Source organism: Podarcis vaucheri, assembly GCF_965113315.1.
Source record: "Podarcis vaucheri genome assembly, chromosome: 5".
NCBI lineage: Eukaryota > Metazoa > Chordata > Lepidosauria > Squamata > Lacertidae > Podarcis > Podarcis vaucheri.
Window position 1 is genome coordinate 15,188,061 of NC_138763.1, and position 25,324 is coordinate 15,213,384.

General features: G+C 44.2%; 1 protein-coding gene and 1 long non-coding RNA gene across 2 annotated transcripts in view; both read left to right on the forward strand.

The window, feature by feature from the left end:
* The window catches only part of LOC309533343, a 598,890-nt gene that overhangs the window by 310,175 nt on the left and 263,391 nt on the right, over positions 1-25,324 (forward strand). The gene's annotated exons all lie outside the window — the stretch shown is intronic.
* Positions 13,086-25,324, forward strand: part of SPATA16 (spermatogenesis associated 16) — a 173,993-nt gene continuing 161,754 nt past the window's right edge. The window contains exons 1-2 of the mRNA XM_082224290.1: positions 13,086-13,235; positions 24,305-24,926. Coding sequence (XP_082080416.1) covers positions 24,333-24,926 — 594 coding nt within the window. The 5' untranslated portion in view covers positions 13,086-13,235; positions 24,305-24,332. The remainder of the gene's footprint in view (positions 13,236-24,304; positions 24,927-25,324) is intronic.

A 25,324-nucleotide genomic window follows, 5' to 3' on the forward strand; every position in this document is an offset into this window, starting at 1 on the left:
GGGCTTTTGCAGATGACTTAGTATTGACCCTACAAGAGCCAGACACTAGTACGAAAAGGGTGTTGGAGATAATTCAACAATTTGGCCAGGTAGCCGGATTCAAACTGAACAAACAAAAAACTAAAGTCTTAGAAAAAAATTTAACAGTCATGGAGAAGGAGAAATTTCAAGAAGAGACAGGCTTGACAGTGGTTAAGAAGGTGAAATACCTAGGGGTTTACCTGACATCTAAAAATTTGAACTTGTATAAAGACAACTATGAAAAATGTTGGTCAGAAATTAAAAAAGATTTAGAAATATGGTCAAATTTGAAACTGTCAATGTTAGGCCGAATTGCAGTTATTAAGATGAATGTATTGCCTAGAATGTTATTTTTGTTTCAAACTTTGCAGATTCTTGACAAGATGGACTGTTTCAAGAGGTGGCAGAAAGACATTGCGAAATTTGTCTGGCAGGGCAAAAAGCCCAGAATAAAATTTAAAGTACTTACAGATGCAAAAGAAAGAGGGGGATTTGCCCTGCCGGACTTAAAACTGTACTATGAAGCAGCAGCATTTTGCTGGCTGAAAGAGTGGATGCTCCTCGAGAACACAGATATCTTGGATTTAGAAGGTTTCAATAATACATTTGGTTGGCATGCATATCTATGGTATGACAAAATCAAAGTGCATAGGGCCTTTAAAAATCATATTGTCAGAAAAGCGTTATTTAATGTTTGGATAAGATATAAAGATTTGTTGGAAAATAAAACCCCTAGATGGTTGTCACCCTTGGAGGCTAAGGCATTGAAGAAACTCAATATGGAGGCCAAATGGCCAAAGTATTGGGAAATCTTGGAACAAGACGGAGACAAATTGAAGTTACAGAGTCATGAGAAATTGAAACCTAAAGTACGAGATTGGCTCCATTATTATCAAATAATGGAGGTGTACAAACAAGATAGGAAAATTGGCTTCCAGGTGGAGAAATCAAAATTAGAAACTGAACTGTTAGAACCCAATACTAAGAACTTGTCAAGAATGTACAATTTGCTGCTGAAATGGAATACACAGGATGAAACAGTTAAATCGGCTATGATTAAGTGGGCACAGGACATTGGTCATAACATTATGTTTGCTGACTGGGAATGGTTGTGGAACACCGGTATAAAATTTACGGCATGTAATGCCTTAAAGGAAAATATTATGAAAATGATTTACAGGTGGTACATGACCCCAGTGAAGCTAGCAAAAATTTACCATTTGCCTGACAATAAGTGTTGGAAGTGTAAAGAAACCGAGGGTACCTTTTATCACCTTTGGTGGACGTGCCCGAAGATTAAGGCTTTCTGGGAAATGATATATAATGAAATGAAAAAGGTACTTAAATGTACTTTCCCTAAGAAACCAGAGGCCTTTCTCTTGGGCATTGTCGGCCAATTGGTGTCAAAGAAGGATAGAACTTTCTTTATGTATGCTACGACAGCAGCAAGAATACTCATCGCAAAGTATTGGAAGACACAAGACCTACCCACCCTGGAAGAATGGCAGATGAAAGTGATGGACTATATGACACTGGCTGAGATGACCGGCAGAATCCGCGACCAGGGGAAGGAGACGGCAGAAGAAGAATGGAAGAAATTTAAAATTTATCTTAAGGACTATTATAGACTTGATGAATGTTAGAATGTCGAGGTTTTGAGAAAGAAAGGGTTACAGCGATATAAGATTAGACTGAAGGAAAGATTAAGAAGACATATGTTTGACAGATTTAATTGGAAGTTGCCGGAAAACTTTGGACATTGGGATGCAGAAAAGGGAGGTATGGGGGAGTCCGAGAAACGAGGTCTATGAAAAAAAAGTTATGAAACTATACGTGTTTGTATGTCTTTTTATATGTTCGTATTGTTTAAAATCTTTGTAAAACCAATAAAAAATTATATTAAAAAAAAGATAATAAGTGTTGGAAATGTAAAGAAACTGAAGGTACTTTCTTTCACCTTTGGTGGACGTGCCCGAAGATTAAGGCCTTCTGGGAAATGATATATAATGAAATGAAAAAGGTACTTAAATGTACTTTCCCTAAGAAACCAGAAGCCTTTCTCTTGGGCATTGTCGGCCAATTGGTGTCAAAGAAAGATAGAAATTTTTTTTATGTACGCTACAACAGCAGCAAGAATACTCATCGCAAAGTATTGGAAGACACAAGAGCTACCCACTCTGGAAGAATGGCAGATGAAAGTGATAGGGGCTGGCTGAAATGACTGGCAGAATCCGAGATCAGGGGAAAGAGACGGCGGAAGAAGATTGGGAAAAAATTAAAATTTATCTTAAGAAACATTGTAAAATTAATGAGCGTTGAAATTTTGTGGTTATAGAAAGTAAGGGATTACAGCTGAAAAAGTTTAAGTAAAAGAAAAGAAAAGGAAACAATTAAATGAAATTAAGGGGGAGGATTTGCTGAAACAAATTTGGAAATTGGAATGCAGAAAGGGGAGGTATGGGGAAGTCGGTGAAGCAAGGTTTAAGGAAAAATGGTTTTGAAATTATACATGTTTGTTTGTTTTTGTGTGTATTTGTTTGTATTGTGTATTGTGTGTATTTTTATAATTTGTAAAAACCCAATAAACATTTTATTTTAAAAAAAGACAAATTAAGAAATGCAGAATAAGTGATAAATAACAGAAAATCTTCAGAGGTTGTTGATGATGGAAGTCTAAAATATTGTATAAGATAAGAAGTTATGTTAAATGATTGTTGGAAATGATATGTTAAAAAATTAATAAAAATGTATATAAAAACAACCCTATCCTGAGCCAGCCCATCTAGATCAGCATTACCTAAACTCACTGGCCAGAGTTGTCCAGAGTTGCAGGCAGAAGACATTCCCAACCCTACCTGGAGAGGCAGTGAATTGCACTTCAGAATTGTACTCCGGAATGCAAAATATCTGCTTTCCAACTGAGCTACGACCCTTATAACGTGCTTTATGTCAACATCACTCCACAGCTGAGATGTGTCTCAAGAGCTCCACCAGCCTCAATCTCATCAAAATACTTTGATCAAAGCAGCGTAATGGAAAAATATAGTTCCTCCAGTGGGATAGGCGATAATGAATCTCTGTTGCAAAAGGTTCTGGTCCTTTACCTGCGAGAACACCCACCCACACCAATTGCCCAGTCCGCTCTGTCTAGACACTGCTAGGGGAGAAAGAAGTCTGAAACCTGGGGGGAATGCATCTTTTTGCTTTGTTTAAAATATTTCAGCTCACCCTTCATTGCCAAAGGCAATACCGGGGAGCGGGAGGTACATTGAAACTGAAGCAACATTTTACAGCGAAAAACTGGGGCAAATGCAATAACAACAAAACTGATTTTCAGGCACCTATGCAACTCACAATAACATTTTTAAAAAAAAAAAAAAAGGCAAGCCCAAAAACTTCTCAGGATGCAAAACTGGGACAAAACGGGAGCAGTGATTTAGCAGAGTTAAAGCTGACACTTCCCTTTAAAATAATTCATCTTGAGTTTCATTCATGATCAGCCATCACCAAACTGGTTGCCTCTGGTTATTTTTGGACTACAATTCCTATCAGCCTCATGCAGCATAGGCAATGGACAGGGATGGTGGAAGAGGGAGCAGAAATCAGTCCAATTTCCCAGAACACCAGGAGGCCAAGGGAGGACTTACTTGGAACATTGTTCTCTCTGAGGAGAAGCCACAGCACCACCCAGCTGGTTGGACCATCACCTGACCAGCTGCTGGAGAGGCTGGAGCAGCAAGAGTTCATGTGGCCTTCTGCTAGCTGGACTCATTTGTGGAATGCAGCCCACCAAACTTACACTTGTCACTCCATCCCCTTTTGCCTCTGGCCTTGTCCACCACTGATGGGTTGTCCTCAGAAAGCTGTCCAGAAGAGAATGAAGCCCTTGGACTGAAAAAGTTCCCCCATTCTTATAGAATTCATTTTCCCTGGAAAGTGGGATGTTTACTCAACCCCTTCCTAATCACGGGAAGAACATGAGCCATGGATCATGATGGAGAAACACCAGAACAACCTTCTGCAGAAACACACCTCAGAGAGCTGCTACCAGTCGGTACAGACTAGGAGTGGGAAATCTGTGGCAGTAACTTGAATCCGTTGGTTCAGGTCCTAGCCTCCAGAGCAGGAGAAAATAAGCTTGCTCCATCCTCCATGTAACAGCCCTTGAGATATTTGAAGATGGCTATCATATCTTCTCTCAGTCACCTCTTTTCCTGGCGAAGCATAACCAGCTCCCTCAACCATTCCTTATAAGGCTTGGTTTCCAGAGCCTTGATCATCTTGGTTGTTCTCATTGGCACACGTTCCAGCTTGTCAATATTCTTCTTAAATTGTGGCACCCAGAACTGGATATGAAGAAGGATACTGACATTGTCCCCACTCTTACTTTATCCTCACAACAAACCTGTGAGGTTGATTAGGCCAGGACAGTGGCATAGCGTGGGGGGGTGCAGGGGGGCCGGCCGCACCGGGCACAACATCTGGGGGTTAGGGTTAGGGGGCGCAAATCCATGGGTTAGGGGGCGCAAATTACTTGCCTTGCCCCGGGTGCTGACAACCCACGCTACGCCACTGGGCCAGGAGATAGTGACTGGCCTGAGGTCACCCAAAGAGCTTCATGAGCAAGTGGAGATTTGAAATTAGTTCTCCCTGGTGCTGGGAGACTTGAGACAAAGAAGGTATGAGATGACAACAATCCCCGGGAAAGAAAACAGGAAATTGCATCGAAAATGGACTTCCTTGCTTCTCTCCTTGTACTTCGAGCCCCCAACTGCCTGTCATTCTGTCCACAGCACTTAGATTTCTCTGGAAAGGGATAGTAGCTTCTTGGTAAACACATTGCAGGTGCTCCTGCAAAGGAACAAGAATATTCACTCAGGGTCAAATTGCATACTCATTTATGCCAATCATCCCGACTAGGATATGACTCAGGTCAGAACTTCACGCCTTGCTGTGGCAGGCAAAAGGTGCAAAGGCTAGCCTGACAGTTGATTTATGCAAGGAATGCAAAGGGCAGACTAGGATGCCATCTGCAAACACGGGCGTGCATGCATAAATAAATAAATAATAGTAGAACCTGCTCTGTTTGAGTGGGCAGCAATGATTTTCTGCCCCTCCAGTCCACCTGCAGTGCAGGTATTATCAGCTGGCTTGTAATAAGCCTCCTAAGAGGAGACAGGGAAAGGGTGGAGGTCTCCGCAAGTCTGAAGGACTCCTCCATATGACCGGCTTGTTGAGCGTTTGTCCTGATTTGCTTGCAAAAAGGTTGTGCAGGGGTTAAATGATGCCTTGTTGTTGTGGAGCAAACTTTCTGATTAGCTTATGGGGAGGTTATACAACACTGAGTATTTATCCTGAATTCATCTTGATTCCTTTGTGCAGTGGTTATGCCTAATCCCATTAATCATATGTCCACCCCACACTTTGCAATGGGTTTCCCCATCACTTTTCTCACCATAAAATGCCTGTTGTCTGTTTTAAGTGGATTTGTTGTGCCAGGGTGGACCTTTAATCCACTTTAATTGCACAAGCCTAAATTTCAAACCTAGACAGCATCTTAAAAAGCAGCGACATCACCTTGCCAACAAAGGTACATATAGTTATTGGTGATGCCATATAAATAATCCAGCCTTCTCCAAACTGGTGGCTTCCATAGGTTTCAGACTACAACTCAGTTTGTCATGGATGGTGGGACAAGTGGAGGGCACTACCTTGGAGTAAGCTACTCTTCCTTGAATTTGACTCCGAACTTGTGGCCTTCTAGATGTTGCAGGACTACAACTTCCATCATCCCTGACCATGGGATATGCTGGGTGGAGCTGATGGGAGTTGGAGTCGTCAAACATCTCGAGGGCCACCAGGTTGCCAATTCCTGATTTAAGCTTTGGGCATGACCTCCTTCAGTCACCCAACACACCAGGCATTTGAGGCATGAGAAACTTCAATTTGTGATTGTTCTCTTTAAAGCAAGACTGTTTTCTGCAGTGAGTGCTGTCTCCTTAGCTGTAGCTCTGGGAAGCCAACAAAGATTCATTTACAAGACTGGGGTGACAAGCACAACCTCTGGAAGAAGCAGTTGTGGTTTCCCTCATCCTTCCCCCTCCAATTGATTTTTTTTTAACCTTTCAGAGCTTTGAAAATCACTGCAATATACAAATAACTCTACTAACACCATACATCTCAGGAATGCTCCCATGTCAGGCAAGATCCTGGTGCTTTGTGGAATCAAGCTCAACCATTAATAAGGTCTTTTGAAGTTGTGAGAGTGTTGATGCCTGGGGGAGAAACAACTGTGGTGGTGAGTCAGAGTAGCCTGGGATCCCCAGGTAATGAGGCTGACCATTCTCTCTGGGGGATTCCAGTCAATGAATAACCTGGTTGAAGGAGCTTCTCAAAGGTCTAATGCTGACAGCACCTCCCAAGAGAACCAAGCTTTGTTATGCGATGTGAGCCCACTGTGTCCATTTAAGAAGGGGAACAAAGCAATGCAAATGGAGTGGAGCATCTCTGAGTAATCACATTTGTTTCTTTGTTTGTTTGTTTTATTTGACAGCTTGAGGTTCCAAACAAGATGCCATTCATTCTCCACTCTGCTGCCTCTTGCCTGCTCAGGGATGGAGTATTAATCATTATGCTAATTACATTAGAGAGTGAAGATTTAGGTGAAAACACGGCATGTGTTCCCAGTTGTTCCTAATGGTGGAGATTAAGGGCCGATCCACACCCAACCTTTAAAAGCACATTCAATGCTCATTGAGTGTTAAGGGTGTTGGGAATTGGAAACTATGGTTTTCACGATTCTTGAAGTTATGGAAACTATGGTTTTCATTATTCTTGAAGTCGTGTGTTTTGAATGTGCATTGAATGTGCTCTAAATCGACAGTGTGGATCTGCTCTAAGGTCACATTCACACCATAAAGCACTACAATACCATTTTAAATAGTCATGGCTCCCCCTGAAGAATTGTGGGAGCTGAAGTTTCTTAAGGGTGCTGAGAGTTGTTAGGAGACCCCTGTTCCCCTCCCAGAGCTACAACCACTCTGAGAAAAAGCAATGACAAACCTAGACAGCATCTTAAAAAGCAGAGACATCACCTTGCCAACAAAGGTCCGTATAGTTAAAGCTATGGTTTTCCCAGTAGTGATGTATGGAAGTGAGAGCTGGACCATAAAGAAGGCTGACCGCCAAAGAATGGATGCTTTTGAATTATGGTGCTGGAGGAGACTCTTGAGAGTCCCATGGACTGCAAGAAGATCAAACCTATCCATTCTGAAGGAAATCAGCCCTGAGTGCTCACTGGAAGGACAGATTGTGAAGCTGAGGCTCCAATACTTTGGCCACCTCATGAGAAGAGAAGACTCCCTGGAAAAGACCCTGATGTTGGGAAAGATGGAGGGCACAAGGAGAAGGGGACGACAGAGGACGAGATGGTTGGACAGTATTCTTGAAGCTACCAGTATGAGTTTGTCCAAACTGCAGGAGGCAGTGGAAGACAGGAGTGCCTGGCATGCTCTGATCCATGGGGTCACGAAGAGTCGGACATGACTAAACAACAACAACATAGTCACCTAGCCTACCTGAACCTCCAGAGACAGTTTTGGAACCAGGAAGTACTGATTATGGCATTCACTTCCACAAAAGGCAGTGATGGCCCCCAGCTTGGATGGCTTTAAAAGAGGACTAGACAGATTCATCAAGGATAAGACTAACCACAATGACTATATTCTGCCTCCATGGTAAGAGGTATTAATGCTTCTGAATACCAGTCGATGGAAACCACAGGAAGAGAGAATACTGTTGCACTCAAGTCCTGCTATATTTATGTTTTTTATCCACAGGAAAGCCTGTTAGACTATTTTGACACATAAAAGCCATTGACTCGAGTTATAGTGAGTTATGTTGCAAAGGTTCTGGGTGGTAGACCTATATGGGCCTAATGTAGTCATGTTTGTTAATTTCAGTGTGTCTAAGTAAAAGTTAGCTGAATGCCAACCTATGTATTAATAGTACTTGGCAAGTACTCACAAAAAAGCAAGTTAGGTCATGTTCTATGCAGGAGGTGAAATTCACAACCATCCAATTCCTGTTATATTTGGTGGGTTTGCCCCTGGATAAAGATTTCTTGGATAAAGATAATTAGGTTATTTATTAAAGATCTAGTGTATGAGTTGTCTAATGACCTCAAAATATATCTTCTAAATAACCTAAAAGGTAAAATACACAGCTATGCTATTGAATTCACCATAAATCTACTTATCCACAAGCAAAATCCATGCTCTGACTAATTGGAAAGAGAAAGAAGCCTCTGCTATTGATACTGGGGAAGATATTAAAAACAGCAAAACATGTTGAAGTTATCTAATAAATGTCAGAATTAAAGAAGGGACACAGCAAAGAAAACTGGATTCTATTTGTTTTCTTTATGTGCTGATGGGAAGAATAAGTAAATAGAGATAAAGATAAGATAAGATAAAGGATTCTTGACTGACATTCTTCCATTCCAGAAAAATAGATCATGGAGGGGAAAGAACAACACAATCATTGCCTCTGAGGGGTGGAGTTCAGCACTTTATAGAGATATAACTGTGAGCGAACCAAGATATCGCAGGCAACAGACCAGCTTTAATCAGTCAGATTGTGCAGTTCCTACAATTCATAGATCTGCAACGATAGCAAATTCCATCAGTTATAGGGGAAAAAAATAAACAGGTTAGAAACAGAAAGTTTGAGAGAAATCTAAGTACAGAAATAAATCAAGGTCTAGTTCTCAAGAACAGCTGACAAGGTAAAGCTGCATCTGAGAGGAGCATAAGACAGTTTCCTGTTCCAGTTGAGACTTGCTTGACCAATGTGGTCTTCCAGAAGTTGAACTCTGGTGTTTTCCTTGCTTGCTCTTCAGCCCTCTCTTCTGGCTTGGTTCTTGACCCTTCTGTATCCTTCACCAGTGGCCCCCTGCTTTGGTCCTTACCCTTTGGTACTTGCTACTGAATTGTTCCATGGTTCCTTGCTCAGATGGACCCAATGGGGGTTTGGATGGATGACTCCCTATCCACCCAATTCAGGTAGTCAATATAGCACAATACTATGCAGTCTACATTAAAAGCAGTATCATACCACTTTAGGCAGTTGTGGCCATAGGCGCCAGGTTCCACCCAACTCCAGGGGTGCCCAACGCCCACGCATGACATCACACACACTTCACTTGTGTGACATCACACAGTGGGAAGAGGCCATGAGGCCCACCACAGCTGCTGGTAGGCCCAGCGAGGCCCACTGCAGACTGTGGAATATTGAGGGGGCCTAGCCCCTCCTTGAAAATTTCAGGGAGGCCCTTGGCCCCTCTACCCTCCCTAGATGGCCCACGGGGGTTGAGATTTCTCCCATCAAGTAAGGGAATTGTTGCTTATTAAGAGTGATGAGAGTTGTTTGTAGGCCGCTTATTCCCCTCACAGAGCTACAATTCCCAGGAAAGTTTTAACAGTCAGTCCCTCTTTCCCTGAGGGGAATAGGGATCTCCTAACAACTCTCAGCACCCTTAACCAATGAATGCAATGAATGCATGAGGTGTTTGCTGGAACACTTTTAGTGCCACTGCAACACATGGCAAAGTGGTTTGAGCAATAGCATGAAGAAGAGTAAGATTCCCAGAAAGATCAAGCGATGAGAAATCAAGTGAGCCAAGGCGAGGCGTGGACATAATCCTATCAAAATTAGAAGAACAGCCTGCCTGGAATTTACCATCCTAATGACTATTCTTGTATCACCCTCTAGTGGCAAACTTTCTTCAGCCAGTCGCGGCAACACATTATTAGTATTCTTTTATGAAACACATCTAAAACAGAACAGCACTTTCAGCCTCATGTTCGGGAGGTAAACAAATTCCTATTCCCTTCACAGAGTTACAATCTCCAGAGTTGCCTGGGAAGGAGGATTTATTGCTAAACCACTCTGCAAATTGTAGCTCTGAGAGAGGATGGGAGATCTCCTAACAACTCTCAGTTCCCTTAACCAACTACAGTTCCCAGGATTCTCTGCGGGAAGCCATGACTGCTTAAAGTGGACTGGTTCTGCTTTAAATGTATAGTGCAGACAGCGTCCATAATGAGGAATGGGAGCTAGTGGAATCCTGCAGGTCCCCAAAGTCTTTTGCAGTAAGTGTCTTCTAGCACCGGGGTCTCAAGGCAGGGAGCACGAGGCTCTGCCTTCCTGAGGTCCCTCCCTAGACAGAACACATAACAACAAAGATGGAAGGAATGGAACAGTGGGAAAGGATGTAGGAAAGGGAGGCAAGCTGACTAGAACTGGGGCAACCTTCATTTGGCTGAAACAGGTTGGAACCGTCTAGGGTCCAGTCCATCCTGTCTCTCTGTGTGCATTATTATTATTATTATTATTATTATTATTATTATTATTATTATTATATTTTTGTACCCCACCCATCTAACTGGGTTGCCCCAGCCACTCTGGGGAAGATACAAGGCAGCAGATATTTAAAGTCTTCCTTCTCCTGGATGGGCTGCCTTCCCAGGTTGATGAGCCCCATTGTTCATGAATGTCAAGCAAAAAAAACCACCCAGCTTCCCTCAGACCAGGGAAATATCTGAGGGAAGACTGAAGACATCTCTAACCTAAACCCATTGTTATGTACTGAGTTGAATAGGATCCAGAATGCAGCAGTCTGATTGGTCCACAGGAGCCACCCAATCCAGCTCCAGGTGGAAGTGAATCCGCAACCTGATTGGCCTACAGAAGAATCCCGGTATTAGCCAATCACGTGGGGCCCATTCTGTAAATATAGTATATAAAGCAGACATTCTGGGGGAACTTCCATTCCTTCTCACCACTATGAGCTGAATAAAGAGCATGAAATCCACTCTCGACTCCAAGTATATTTCACCCATCTTTATTTCCCACCTCTTGAGAAGGGCGTACTTCCCAGTGGCAAAGCAATTGTCTTCCTGGTTAGTTTGAGATACACAAAAGGACTGCTACCCTTCAATGCAGGCAGCGTGGGAACATCTGTGAAGGAAAGATATTTTATTTGGGATCTTCAAATTGACCTCAGTGGAGTTCAGGCTTGGAAGCATTAAAACATTTATGAAAAGTGGTTATGGAACAGGAACAGTATCCTCTCTTAAACATTAATGTTGAGGTGATATTAAAAGTAATTTGTTTTAAAATGGGGAAGGAGCCTGTCTGGATTAAGGCCTAAATACCTGCCAAGTCCAATTGGTTTTTTATAAACCTGTCAAACAGACACAAAGAGCAATCTCAGTTCAGGCACTGAGGGAAAGCAACCAAGGTCAGTGAAAACGAAACCCGTCAGAAATAAATGAGTGGCAAAGTTATACAAATGATGGAAGGCGGAATTTACAATGGGAGGAGGGCAGAGGAATAAAGGAGGGGGGACAGCCAGCTCATAATGATATGGTTACATCAGCTTCTGCTATGCTGTGATTGAAAAACCACCATCCATGGCTGCTGCTAGTACTTGTCATAATGGCTATATTCCCTCCAGAATCAGTTGTTGTTGTTTAGTCAATTAATCATGTCCAACTCTTTGTGACCCCATGGACCAGAGCACGCCAGGCATTCCTGTCTTTCACTGCCTCCCAGAGTTTTGTCAATGTTGGTCGCTTCTATAACACTGTCCAACCATCTTGTCCTCTGCCGCCCCCTTCTCCTTGTGCCCTCAGTCTTACCCAACATCAGAGTTTTTTCCAGAGAGTCTTCTCTTCTCATGAGGTGGCCAAAGTCTTGGAGCCTCAGCTTCAGGATCTGTCCTTCCAGTGAGCACTCAGGGCTGATTTCCTTCAGAATGGATTGTTTGATCTTCTTGCAGTCCATGGGACTCTCAAGAGTCTCCTCCAGCACCATAATTCAAAAGCATCCATTCTTCGGCAGTCAGCCTTCTTTATGGTCCAGCTCTCACTTCCATACATCACTACTGGGAAAACCATAGTTTTAACTATATGGATCCTTGTTGACACGGTAATGTCTCTGCTTTTTGAGATGCTGTCTGGGTTTATCATCGCTTTTCTCCCAAGAAGCAGGCGTCTTTTAATTTCGTGACTGCTGTCACCATCTGCCGTGATCATGGAGTCCATAAAATCTGCAGTGGTCCATGAAGGAGGAATCAGTTGTAGTGTGCCTCTCAATAACGGGGCCATGAGTGGGAGAATGCCCTTTCTCATGCCCTGCTTGCAGTCTTCCCAGGGACATCTGGTTGGCGTTTCTGAGAACAAGAAGCTGAACTGGATGAGCCCATCAAGAGTTTGCAGGATCGAGACTGTGAACCTCCAAGGGAGTTTTGCTATGGAGCTGTTTAAAATGAATAGGTTTTGAAATAAATAGCATCAATCAGAAGGAAGTTCAGTGCAAAAAAAGTCCAGTAGGCATAGGAGCCAACTGCCTTCAGCAGCACCCCAATAAAATATTTGAGGCCCCCCCCCAGCTGATGGTTATTGCCATTCAAATTGTGTGTGTGCGAGCGCAAGCATGTTGCATCTGGTGATCCATTATGTGGGGCAGGGCTTACCTGCCTCCCCCCAATATTATATTCAATTTGGCACTCTTGCCAGTAGATATAGTTAACAGAGTAATGGGAGTAAGTCACATTGAATTCTGGGGGGCTTCCTTCTGGAGACAGACAGACAGGTCTTGTATCCACTGCAGTGACCAGACAGCGCAGAGAGTAGAAATTCCCTGGCGCATCTGTAGCAGTGAAACTGGACACCTTCATCTGCCCTACCTGCAACAAACCATGTCTCTCCCGTGTTCGTCTCTACAGCCACAGCAGGCGTTGTAGCTCTCCAATGGTTTGATTTCACCCCTGAAGGCTCTTTCTATTGTCTCTCAAGAAATACGGATGCCAACAACTTCTGAGCAGACATGCATAGGACTGCACTGTTTAACTCATAGCACTCCGTATAAAGGAAGCGTCGTGGCATCCTACTTTGCAAAATCTGTATTTATTACATGAATAACATGAGCATTTCTTTCCACCCTCCCTTCTCTGTCCCAGAGTGCCAGGAATGTGGGGCAGTTGCTGTTGGAATGTTTCATTTCAAATCCGTTGCAAGGGGGCTCCACATGTCTTAGAAGCACAAAACAGACCAACTGACTCCCGCTCCTCATTGCGGTTCAATCGGCAAAGGAAGTGTGAAGCACTCAGAAACTCCGCATGTGTACACCAGGGCTTTTGCTCCTGCAGAGTGAGTAAACGTTTTTTGTCTGACGCCTAAAGACACGTAACGAAGGTGCCTGGCGAGCCTCCCTGGGGAGGGCAGTCCACAAGTGGGGAGCCACTGCAGAAAAGGCCCTGTTGCCGCCCTCTGGACTTTTTGTGGAGGAGGCGCATGAAGAAGGGTCTCCGATTATGACCTCAGGGTCTGAGTTGGTTCCTATTGGGAGAGGCAGTCCTTGAGGAATGGTGGTCCTGAGCCATTTAAGGTTTTGTAGGTCAAAACCAGCACTTGAAACTGGCCCCCAAAAGTAACTGGCAGCCAGTGCAGTCAGGCTAGAATTGGCGTTTTATGCTCAAACTGTCTTGCCCCGGTGAACAACCTGGTCACTGAAATCTGCACCAGCCGAAGTTTCTGAACTCTCTTCAGAGGCAGCCCTACATATAACGTGTGGCAGTAATCTAACCTGGAGGTTACCAAAGCATAGACCAAGTAGGATATCCTGGTCTAGATAGGGGTAAAGCTGAGCCACCAGCTGAAGCTGATGGAGGGACCTTGTTCACATTCCTGGCGATTATCTAATGCTTATTTCCCCTAAATTGATTTTTGAATTTTATTGTTATTCATGTTTTTATACAGTATTTTATGCTGCTTTTATAATTAAGTGTTTTAAATTTGTTGTTAGCTGCCCTGAGCCCAGTTTTTGAACCAGGAAGGGCGGGGTATAAATAAAAAATTATTATTATTACTACTACTACTACTATTATTCCACCTACATTAATAGACAAAGAATACAGCTACAAATCCATGCCTATGGAGAGGAACCTCTCCCCTTTTCTCCCCGCTCTGCCAAGAGCTTTGATTATATACAGTGTGTGTGTGTGTGTGTGTGTGTGTGTGTGTGTGTGTCCATAAGTTTCTCTCTGCTAATGTAATAATGTGTAACATATCTAATTATCTAGGCCATAGCTTGCTGGTCTGTTTTTATATTAAGTAATAGCCGGAGAGGAAGGTGATGTAGCTTTCCTCCGACCACCCATCGCCTCTCCCCCAGCCCCCGATAAAAAACGAGAGTATCATGCCAACAAATTTTAAAATATTGCCGCTGATTGTCATCTTGTTTACAGGAAATTTAGAAAAGCCAATCACATTATAAAATCCCTTTCCAGTAATCTCATCTTGAATTAGAAGAACAGATCTCTCTTGAACGAAGGAATGAAGATATATCTTGTTTTTTTCAGAGTAAAAGCTCATCTATAGGGTTTTTTTTTTTAATTATTTTTTCATTGCAGTGGTGGAGGGAGGACATATCTTTAGGATGTTAATACTTCTAACAGAATGGCTTCCCGGGGCACAGCACAGGAGAAATATATTTTTCAGAGCTCATGCATTCATAGTAATAAGAAATATTATTAAAATCTCAGCCCCACTCTTCCTCCCCAAGGGACCGTGGGGAATGGGGCAATGGATGAGAAGCTGTGCAAAATTTCTCGGGTTCAGTCCTGGAGTGGCATCTCTAGGTAGGGCTGGGAGAGAAACCCTGGAGTGCTGCTACAAGTCAGTGTAGACAACACTGAGCTAGATGGGCCAGTGGTCTGGCTCAGAAGAAGGCAGCTTCCTATGTAGGAAGCGATGGTGGTAAACAACAAAGCCCAAATCACAATCCAAAATGAAGTAAGCACATTTAAAAACATGTTGTTGTTGTTTAGTCGTTTAGTCGTGCCCGACTCTTCGTGACCCCATGGACCAGAGCACGCCAGGCACTCCTGTCCTTCACTGCCTCCTGCAGTTTGGTCAAACTCATGCTGGTAGCTTCGAGAACACTGTCCAACCATCTCGTCCTCTGTTGTTCCCTTCTCCTTGTGCCCTCCATCTTTCCCAGCATCAGGGTCTTTTCCAGGGAATCTTTTCTTCTCATGAGGTGGCCAAAGTATTGGAGCCTCAGCTTCAGGATCTGTCCTTCCAGTGAGCACTCAGGGCTGATTTCCATAAAAATGGATAAGTTTGATCTTCTTGCAGTCCATGGGACTCTCAAGAGTCTCCTCCAGCACCATAATTCAAAAGCATCAATTATTCGGTGATCAGCCTTCTTTATGGTCCAGCTCTCACTTCCATACATCACTACTGGGAAACCATAGCTTTAACTATACGGACCTTTGTTGGCAAGGTGATGTCTCTGCTTTTTAAGATGCTGCCCTCGCCACGGCAAAGCAGTGATCCATGAAGGGGTTTAAAAACATGACGGACATCTAAAAACAGCCACCTATCCTCACAGCTAATAATTTCATATTTTTTTTGTACCCATTTCATAGAATGAGGAAGCAGACCAAGAGGGCATCTAGCACTTCAAAAACATTCCCTACATTAAAAACTCCAAACACAGACCTTTATGGAAACCAAAACAACAAGGAGGAAAAATAAAAAAATTCCTTCCAGTAGCACCTTAAAAACCAACTAAGTTAGTTCTTGGTATGAACTTTCGTGTGCATGCACACTTCTTCAGATACCAAGTGTGCATGCACACGAAAGCTCATACCAAGAACTAACTTAGTTGGTCTTTAAGGTGCTACTGGAAGGAATTTTTTTATTTTGACTATGGCAGACCAACACGGCTACCTATCTGTAACTGGAACAAGGAGGAAAGTTTAACATGGATTTCTGAGAAGCTGATGCTTTGGTGATATGCAGATTAATTTAAATTCAATCAATTATCTAATCACTTAATTGGTTAAAAAGCAGGTGATTAATCAACTATAATCATTTAATCAGCTGACAGCACCAACTAATCTATCATGTTGTTGCTGTGTCCTATCAAAGTAAAACGAGGCTCTCACAATTCTGTTGAAGCTGCCAGGTTCCATACTGGGGGCCCTTGGGGAAGGGCTGTGTAGCTCAGTGGTAATGCAACTGCTTTGCATGCAGAAGGTTCCACATACACACAGTAAGCTGCCTTACACTGAGAAAGACCATTGGTCCACCTAGCTCCATATTATCGCCACTGACCACCAGCAGCTCTCCCAGATTTCAGGCAGGAGCTTCTCCCAACCCTACCTGGAAGTGCCATTGGTGATTGAATTTGGGACTTCTGCTTGCAAGGTAGATGATCTGCTACTGAGCTGTGCCCCTTCCTCCAAGGTCTCAGGTCTCCAGATAGGGTGGACCAAATTCCTATCTCAAACCCTGGAAAGCTCCTGCCATTCTGCGTTGACAGTACTGAGCTAGTTTGTCCAAGAGTCTGACTCAGTATAAGTCAAATTCCCATGATGGATTAGGTCTGTCTCTCTCCACAGCCTACATTAGCCAGGAGTTGTTTTCTCTTCAGGGGAGAACTCATTAGCACATCCTTAGTTCTCTGTGGCTCAAAGACCAGCTCTCCAAGATGGTGATTTGCAGTCGAATACCTCTCTCATATGATCTAAAGTTAAACATCATGTGAGAGCTAACAGAGAACATCAACAGTTAATTATCAACCCATATACACTCAGAGAGCTCCTTTTAGCTTCAGTATAGCTCAGTGGAATTTCCCAATGTTGAACCCTCAGCAATACACATTCAAATACATACAGGCATATTCCATACAGACTCTAAGCAGACACCAACTCTACTTAAAATCTTAGGAGATCTTCCGCAACAGAGAAACCAGTTCTGTAGCCATCTTGAAGGGTAGTTGTTGAGATGCCACCCCAAGGCCACAGATGTTGCAGCTCCTGTTCAGGGGACTCCAAGAGCCTGAGTCACCTTGCCGCGCATTGAAATTCCAGCAGCAGCAGCAGCATCCTGCACCCTTTGAGCCTTGTGGAATTTTCTTGGGAAGGTCATAAAATGAAACATTGCCGCATGCTAACTTAAAGGTTACAAAATCATGGGCTCGAGCAGATGCATTAGTCTGTGACAACGCTGGCATCCTTCCAGCTGTCTACAGGAGATGAAGGGAAGGGCTGGGGAGGAAGAATGCTTAAGTGAACATCTGTGGCTGGGGACAAATGCTTTCCTTAAAAAAAAAAGACAGTCCCTGAAGGCCGCATAAGAGAGCCAAAGACCCATTTAAAGGGCCCAAAGAGCCATTTAATCCATTGCTTACTTTCCCAACAGTGCCCAGTAGCTGGATGGAAACCAGGGAAGGCTCATCCATACAGGGGCACACAATTTCATCCAAGCACATGAAACCACCACCACTTAAAACCAAACCTCAAAATGTAGCAGCACCCAGTGTAGCTGGTGCAGACAGTGGCATGCGGTGCAATTTTTCATAGGGAAATAGTTAGGGCCAGAGATTAGCGTGAGCATCATGCTTCCCTTCCTAAACTGGGCAGAAGCTTCCTGGGCTTTGGGAAGGAGGCAAGGGGTTATAATACTTTAATACTCTAATTTACTGGGAGCGTTTAGGGGACTAGCCTAGTCTCCTAGTCCACTGGGTGCAGAATAGGTGTTATGCAGAAACAGCTTGCTGGGTGGGACAGGGGCTGCAATTCTAGCTTCCGAGCAGGTGGGTGACTGTTGCTTACCTGGAGAGAGAGGGGGGAAGTGGTGGCGAACCGACTGGGAGAGAGACCACTCTTTGACAGTCCTGGTGAGATAACCAACACTCGCCCTTGAGCCGCCCCTCACTAGCCTGCTTACAGGTGAATTCTCAAAGTTGGGGGGACTTCTGCCCTTCTGCTTCATGCCACTGGGAAATTCCGGGGCGTCGGCGTACATCTGGCGATTCCAAATGCATGAATGCTTCAGCGCCCTCCCACCAGTTATCACTTAGATTCCTATTAGGCAGCGGAAGCCAGGCAGAAGAATTCCAATGCTACCTTTAAGGCTCACCTGAGTGGAAGCGTCCAGATAAATTGCATTGTGCACAGTGTCCTGGCAGCCTGTGCAGCTAACCTGTCAGAAAATTGCTTAATTCTGTTGGCTGAAGTGTGGAAGGATTATGGGGTGTGACATATGGCCCATCTCTCTCTTTCTTTCTTTCTTTCTTTCTTTCTTTCTTTCTTTCTTTCGTTTCCCCTCCATTAAGAATGAACCCCTGATCACAGGAACTGGCTTCTTGACTCCCATGGAAATCATATGTGCCTTTCTTTCCTGAGAAAAGCAAAGCTCTGGTGATGCTTTTCTCAACTGTTTGTTTGTTTGTTTGTTTGTTTGTTTGTTTGGAACATTTGTACCCCGCCCTTCAGCCAAAAAGGCTCCCAGAGCACCTTACATACAATCAAAACAAGACAGTCCCTACCCTCAGGTTTACTATCTTTTTAATAATAATTTTAAAAAAGGGACGCGGGTGGCGCTGTGGATTAAACCACAGAGCCTAGGACTTGCCAATCAAAAGGTCGTGGTTTGAATCCCTGCGACGGGGTGAGCTCCCATTGCTCGGTCCCTGCTCCTGCCAACCTAGCAGTTCGAAACACATCAAAGTGCAAGCAGATAAATAGGTACCACTCCGGCGGGAAGGTAAACGGTGTTTCCGTGCGTTGCTCTGGTTCGCCAGAAGTGGCTTAGTCATGCTGGCCACATGACCCGGAAGCTGCATGCCTTCAGGTGTCTTCTAAAAGTCAGTTGTTTATTTCCTTGACATCTGATGGGAGGGTGTTCCACAGGGCAGGCATCACTACCAAGAAAGTCCCCTGCCTGATTCCCTGTAACTTCACTTCTCACAGTGAGGGAACCGCCAGAAGGCCCTCATAGCTGGACCTCAGGGTTATATCCAAAGTTAGTCATACTAAAACTACTGAAATGGATGGACTTTAGCACCGACCTAAGACTAATGGACTTTGAAGATGCTCAAACTCATAGGAAGAAAGATACTAAGAGGGAAACCTATGTCCCCACTGTGGAAGGACGTGTGGATCCAGAATTGGCCTCCACAATCATTTACGGACTCATTGTTAAAACTGTGTTCATGGAAGACAATCTTACTCGGCTACGAGTGATCACAGAAGAAGAAGAAGAAGAAGAAGAAGAAGGAGGAGGAGGAGGAGGAGGAGGAGGAGGAGGAGGAGGAGGAGGAGGAGGATATTTGATGCCACTCAATAGGATTTTGTCCCTTGTTACAACACACGAATCAGTGAAGGAAACAATTTATTGGAAGAGTTGCCTAAAGGCAGTTAGGCCATGTTCATGGAAGACAATCTTACTCGGCTATGAGTGATCACCAAAGAAGAGAAGAAGAAAGAAGGGGCTAATAATAATAATAAATAATAATAATAATAATAATAATAATAATAATAATAATAGCAGTAGTAGTAGTAGTAATAAATTTTATTTATACCCTGCCCTCCCCAGCCAAGACCAGGCTGAGGGCAGCTAACACCAAATATAAAAACAATTGATTAGAATACAGCTTTAAAAAACAAGATTAAAATACAATATTAAAACATTAAAATGCAGCGTTTCAGTGGAACTCAATCAAAAACTTTTTGGGGGATAAAAACGTCAAGTCTTCACCAAGGCTAACAATCCAGACTGGTCCTACATGGGCCAGAAAAAAGCCAGGAAAGTCCCTAAATAGGAGTTCCAACACAGAAGGAGAAAGGAAAAAAGAAAGAGGGGGAGGGAATCAAATTGATAAGACTGTTGGAAGGTTCAGAAAATGTCAGAAGCCCTCCTGTGGCACAGTGGGTCAGTGGGTCTGGCTGTTGACTGGAAGGTTGGTGTTTCGAGACCGCCCAGGGACGGCTGTGGGCAGGATTCCTTGGGGTCCCTTCCAACTCTACAGTTCTATGATTCTATAACTCAGGACAGATTAAAGGAAGCACCCTGCGGCGGAGAAACAAATTATTCCTGCCCCCAGGGTGCTATTCACCTGGCAGACTTAAGTGCATAGTCTCCAAGGTTGGTAGAATAAAAAAATTCCTTCCAGTAGCACCTTAAAGACCAACTAAGTTAGTTCTTGGTATGTGCTTTCGTGTGCATGCACACTTCTTCAGATACACACTTCAGAGTGTATCTGAAGAAGTGTGCATGCACACGAAAGCACATACCAAGAACTAACTTAGTTGGTCTTTAAGGTGCTACTGGAAGGAATTTTTTTATTTTGACAATGGCAGACCAACACGGCTACCTATCTGTAACTGGAAGGTTGGTAGAGTTATTTTGACCCTGGAGACAAATAATCCCACACTCTTTCCTCCCTTTCCACTAAAAATTCAAGAATAATACATCCAAATTTGCTGCCCTTGCCAATCAGCTGCTTGAATCCGCCATCTCACTCTGCCTAACGGTAGGGCCAGCCCTGCTTAGTAATAACTTGTATTATATTACTACTAAATTGAGCACCTAGCTAACACTTGTAAGAGCTGCATGATAGAATGTACAAAATTCAGAGTGGAGATCAATGTCTGAGTACCAGGGCAATTTTATTTTTTTAAATGGTGGGTCGTTTGGGCTCTGCTTCACATAGCTTCACGGCTTTGCTGCTAAAATTAACAGTCAAGGCTGCGAGGAGGCGTCCTCTCTCTCTCTCTCTCTCACTCAAACAAAAAAAAAACAAACCCCAGAACTCAATCAATTAAATTGATTGGCAGCAGGAATTAAGGCAAACAAATGTAAGCAGTTCTGGCAATGCAAAAGTAACAGACGAGATTCGTTTCCTCAAGATGTGATGATGGCTGATAGTGTAGGTGCCTTTTTCCAACAACAACAAAAATAGACCCAAGGCTTTGTCAACCGTTGACTTAGCCCAGACGACTAATAATGGACTACCCAAGGCAGTGGGTGGGCAGGCAAGAGTGGGTGGGCAGAGGTGGAAGAGGAGGCAGCAGCAGCAATGGTATGTGCTATTTTAATTTTTTTCCTCTAGTAGCAAAATGTCCTGGGCTGGCCCTGATCCTGAGATCAATGGGCCAATGAGTCTGACATGGTGTAGGGCAAAATCCAACATTCACATTTTTTCCCCAGTAAGTGCAGAATTGTTTTTCCAAAAAAAAGAAAAAAAGAAAGAGCCTTAGGAGGGAGGAAGTATAAAGGTCATATTAGAAAGACTGCGGCAGGGTCACTCTTGATAGCCCAATTTTACAGCAAGGCGATCAGAAGTGTCAGTGTGACTTAGCTGCAGGTGCTCTTTTAATGTGACCTGGTCTTTAGCAATAAGAAATGTACTGAAAGCAGAACCACACTTGTGATTGAATGAAATAGCGCGCGCACACAAAACCGACAGGGCCAGCGTGCCAAATGTAGACTGGACCGAGGGAGGGAAGCTTTATAAAGGACTCCTTTCCCCCTTTAGATTTCAACCCCAACCCCCTCTTCTTCTCCCAAGTAAGAGTGGAATGTGCAAGGAGCTAAAATTACATTGTTTTAAAAGGCAGAAGTGTGACACGGTACCATTTTCTGTCCCTGCCCTGCCCCATTTAAAATGGGTCATTTTTTTTTAGTTGGAATTTTTTCCCATTCTTGTCAGTTCTGCAACCTATCATTGTCCGCACCAACGACAACAAAAAGAGTTAATTCCAAAAAGAAAATACAAAGATCAGGATGCTTGATGGCGTCAGCCAAATAAAGGCACTTTAGGGAACACACAAAGTCAATTTGGGAGAAATTGCTCTCTGCAAATACTGTTTGGTAGTCTTCCTTTTCATCCCTGCACTGCTATCTTCATTATGAACCTTTTAGGTTAAAAGGAAGATCCTTTCACTCACTGTTTATGACTAGAATTATGCTTTCAGCCGCAATGCACTTATGAGGAACGCAATTTTTCCAGCACACCTTTCCTGAAAGAATGGGGAGTTGGATCAAAATTGATCAGGGAAATATTTATCGGACCAAAGTAATGATTTGCTAGCAGTCTCTCCGTGAGACTGCCGAGTGATCAGTTTGCCCACACAAATTGCGCTTGGAAAACTTTAAATGATCAAACTGCACCATGGGCCAGTGACTTAGGGGCAAAACTCCTCCTTTTCTTTCACATGGGGCTGGCACCACTGTGCATGGGCTCCATCCCCACATCGGCTACCAATGAAACTTAAGCATGCCCATATTTCTTTTGGTACCAGGGCTGGACACCCAGACACTTGCTTTCTGTACAGAAGAGAGGAGCAAAGAATTTCTCTTTGTGAGCAAGCTTGGTGCCAGCTGAGGCAAATGGGTTTTGTTCCATTAAAGAGGGTGGCTGATGGGGGCAGGTGGTGTGGGAATGCTAAGGAAGGTAGGGAAGGATATATTGAATAAGTGAGTGATGTAGCAGAGCAAATTCCCCTCAATATAGCTGGAAGCTAGTTTGCAGATTCATTTGAATCTCTTAGTTAGGATTATTTCCTGTTGTCCCCTTTAATCCCTCTTAAAAGAATAAAGACACAAGTGTCTTTCTGAGTAAAGTTTACTCACATTTCAGTTCACAAATATGAAAGCTTGTTAGTTACATAAACAAACAGTGTGAGTTGATCTCATATGGAGACTGAACTCACGTGCTGCTGGCTGAGAGCCAGCAGACAGCAAAATGACATTAAGACAACAAAATGGCTGCAGGAAAGCAGCATGACAGCAAAAGAACAGCAAGCAAGACAAGAGGAAAAACAAGAAGACTGCAAGTGAGAAAATGGCTGCATGACTCAGCTCTTTTAAGGAGTCAGCCAGAGCCACGCCCATCTCCCAGGTCACATGCAGGGGGAAGATGCTCCAGACCAGTGGAACAGGAAGTTACACTGACTGGATGTCCCCTTGCCTGTGCCACTCTAGGGAAATAAGGAATGTTGCTTTTGACTGCACCAATGGATTACGTCCCACAGGTGGGTCATGCATGCCTCTTTTTGGTGCCCTGCATCTTTTCCTGCTTCTTTTGTATTGGACTCCCCCTACCCCACAGCAGCCATTTTGTGATGGACGCCCAGGGCACACCACCAAAATTCCAAATGTGGCCACTATCCCCAGAAGGCTGACGAAACTTGGGCAACACCCCGCCAGAATGAAGCACTGTTATGAGTCCTATTGATGTCCATGGGAAAGTTACATACCTGGGGGGGGGGAATCCCACCCATTGAAACCAGTGGGGCTTCTATGTATTTTGGCCAGGCCGTGCCCTGCATTAGACAGGAGTGAAAGATCAATGGCGCTTCTTTTTTAGCTCAGCCACACTGTGAGTTAGGTGTCTGTTATTCCCCTCACAGAGGCTATGAACTGATCAACTTTTCCCATTTTACCTTGGAGCCCTCCATATAATCATAGCATTGGAAGGGACCCTGAGGATTGTCTATTCCAACCCCATGGAATACGGGAATGAATATGCAGCCGCCCCATGTGGGGATCAAACCTGCAACCTTGGTGTTATCAGCACCATGCTCTCACCGACTGAGCTATCCAGGCTACTGAGCCATCACCCCTGATCACTGGACATGCTTCTTGAATCTGATTAGAAGAAACCACATTGGCTAGCCCTGTCTTAGCTGTTAGATTACACTCCCCTTCTCATGCCATCCTGGTAATATTTGAAAAGGAGATTGAAGAGGGTGCATCAAACGCCACCATTACTTCACTGCCCACCTTTCTCTTTCTCTCTCTATGTATTCCACCCTTTATCCTGGAGCCTCATAACAGCATAAAATTGGGTTAGTGTATTTTCTCCCTGCAACAACCTGGTGAGGTAGGTTGTTATTTACCTAAAGCATTTCATTTATGAATCGCTTCCCACGAAGGACCTTGAGGGCAGGCTGAAAGAAGGTCACACAGCAAGCTATGTCGGGCTTTGAACCCGCTTCTCCTCATTGCAAGTCCCAAAAGCCACTTATTTCACCCCCTGAAAACCTCACCCCTTGGCCAGCATGTGAACTGTAAGCCAACAGGGTTCCAAAAGGAAGAGTCTCGGCAGAGCCCAGGAGTGGGTAGGTCAGTACTGAAACAGAAGTCAAAATACCATTTTTGCAATACGTGTTAAATAACAGCTATGGAGGCAACTCGGCTTATTTTCAATGGAGGGTATAATTCCAAAGTCTTTCAAAAGAAAGAGGAGGGAGGGGGGAACTCTGCTCTTTGCTAACCATAGCTGATTGTTGACTTCAAATGGTGCCAGCTGTGGGCAAATTGAATAAAACATTTGCTCTGCATCCTTTATTTGCAAAGCTCAGAACTGTAAACTTTCCCACCTCTTCTGCCTTCTCCCTCCCCCCTCGAACCACCCTCAGGAGTTGGAGTCTAGCTTTTCTGTGAGTCATGGAGCCGGCAAACAGCACACGCTTTGAGAACATCGCAAGCGAAATGTGCCGAAAGGAGGAGCTGAGAGGAACGGCGTACCGGCTGAATGATGTTTCGGAAGCTTTGCAAGAGGTTAGAAGTACCTCGGGGGCAGCGGTTGTGGAAAACACGCTGGAGAAGCTGAAAGCCGGGAAGAACAATGTCAGGGAAAAACAAGGTCACGATCTGGACAGGTTGGTCCTGAAACGGAAGTCGGAAAGCAACGATAAGCCAGGCGTGAGGAAGGAACAACGCTTGATGGAGCCAGAGAACCAGGCGCTCCCTGTGCTACTGCCTCACATCCCCCTAAAAAGCCTGATGGAGGTTGAAATGAAGTTGGTGTACACAGACGAGGAAGATGTCACCTATGAGTTTCTGGCAGCTCAAGTGGCCCCAACCAACACTCAGGTCAAACGCCCAGGGTCTGCAAATGTAGATTCCCCAAGGCTGCCTGGCATGAGCAGGCAACCACAGATGGACAAGTGGCTTCAGGTGTCCTTAAAAGATGCCAGCACTTGCTACAGGCAGAAGAAGTATGCTGTGGCAGCGGGACAGTTCAGAACAGCCCTCGAGGTAGGTAGGGGCCCCGAGGGGACTTGGGTGAGGTAATGGGGAGAGCGCAAGCGTTAGGTAGCCATGACAAGGGCACTTGGAGGAATGGTGGCCACCAAAGCCCTGACTTAGCTTCACCAGAATCCTTAAGGACACCCTAGATCAGGGATTCCCAATCTTGGGTCTCTTGTTGTTTGGGGACTACAACTCCCATCATCCCTGACAACTAGCTAGGGAGGATGGGAGTTATAGTCCAACTACATCTGGAAACCCAAGTTAAGGGAGCTGGGCATGTTTAGCCTGGAGAAGAGGAGGTTAAGGGGTGATATGATAGCCATGTTCAAATATATAAAAGGATGTCACATAGAGGAGGGAGAAAGGTTGTTTTCTGCTGCTCCAGAGAAGCGGACACGGAGCAA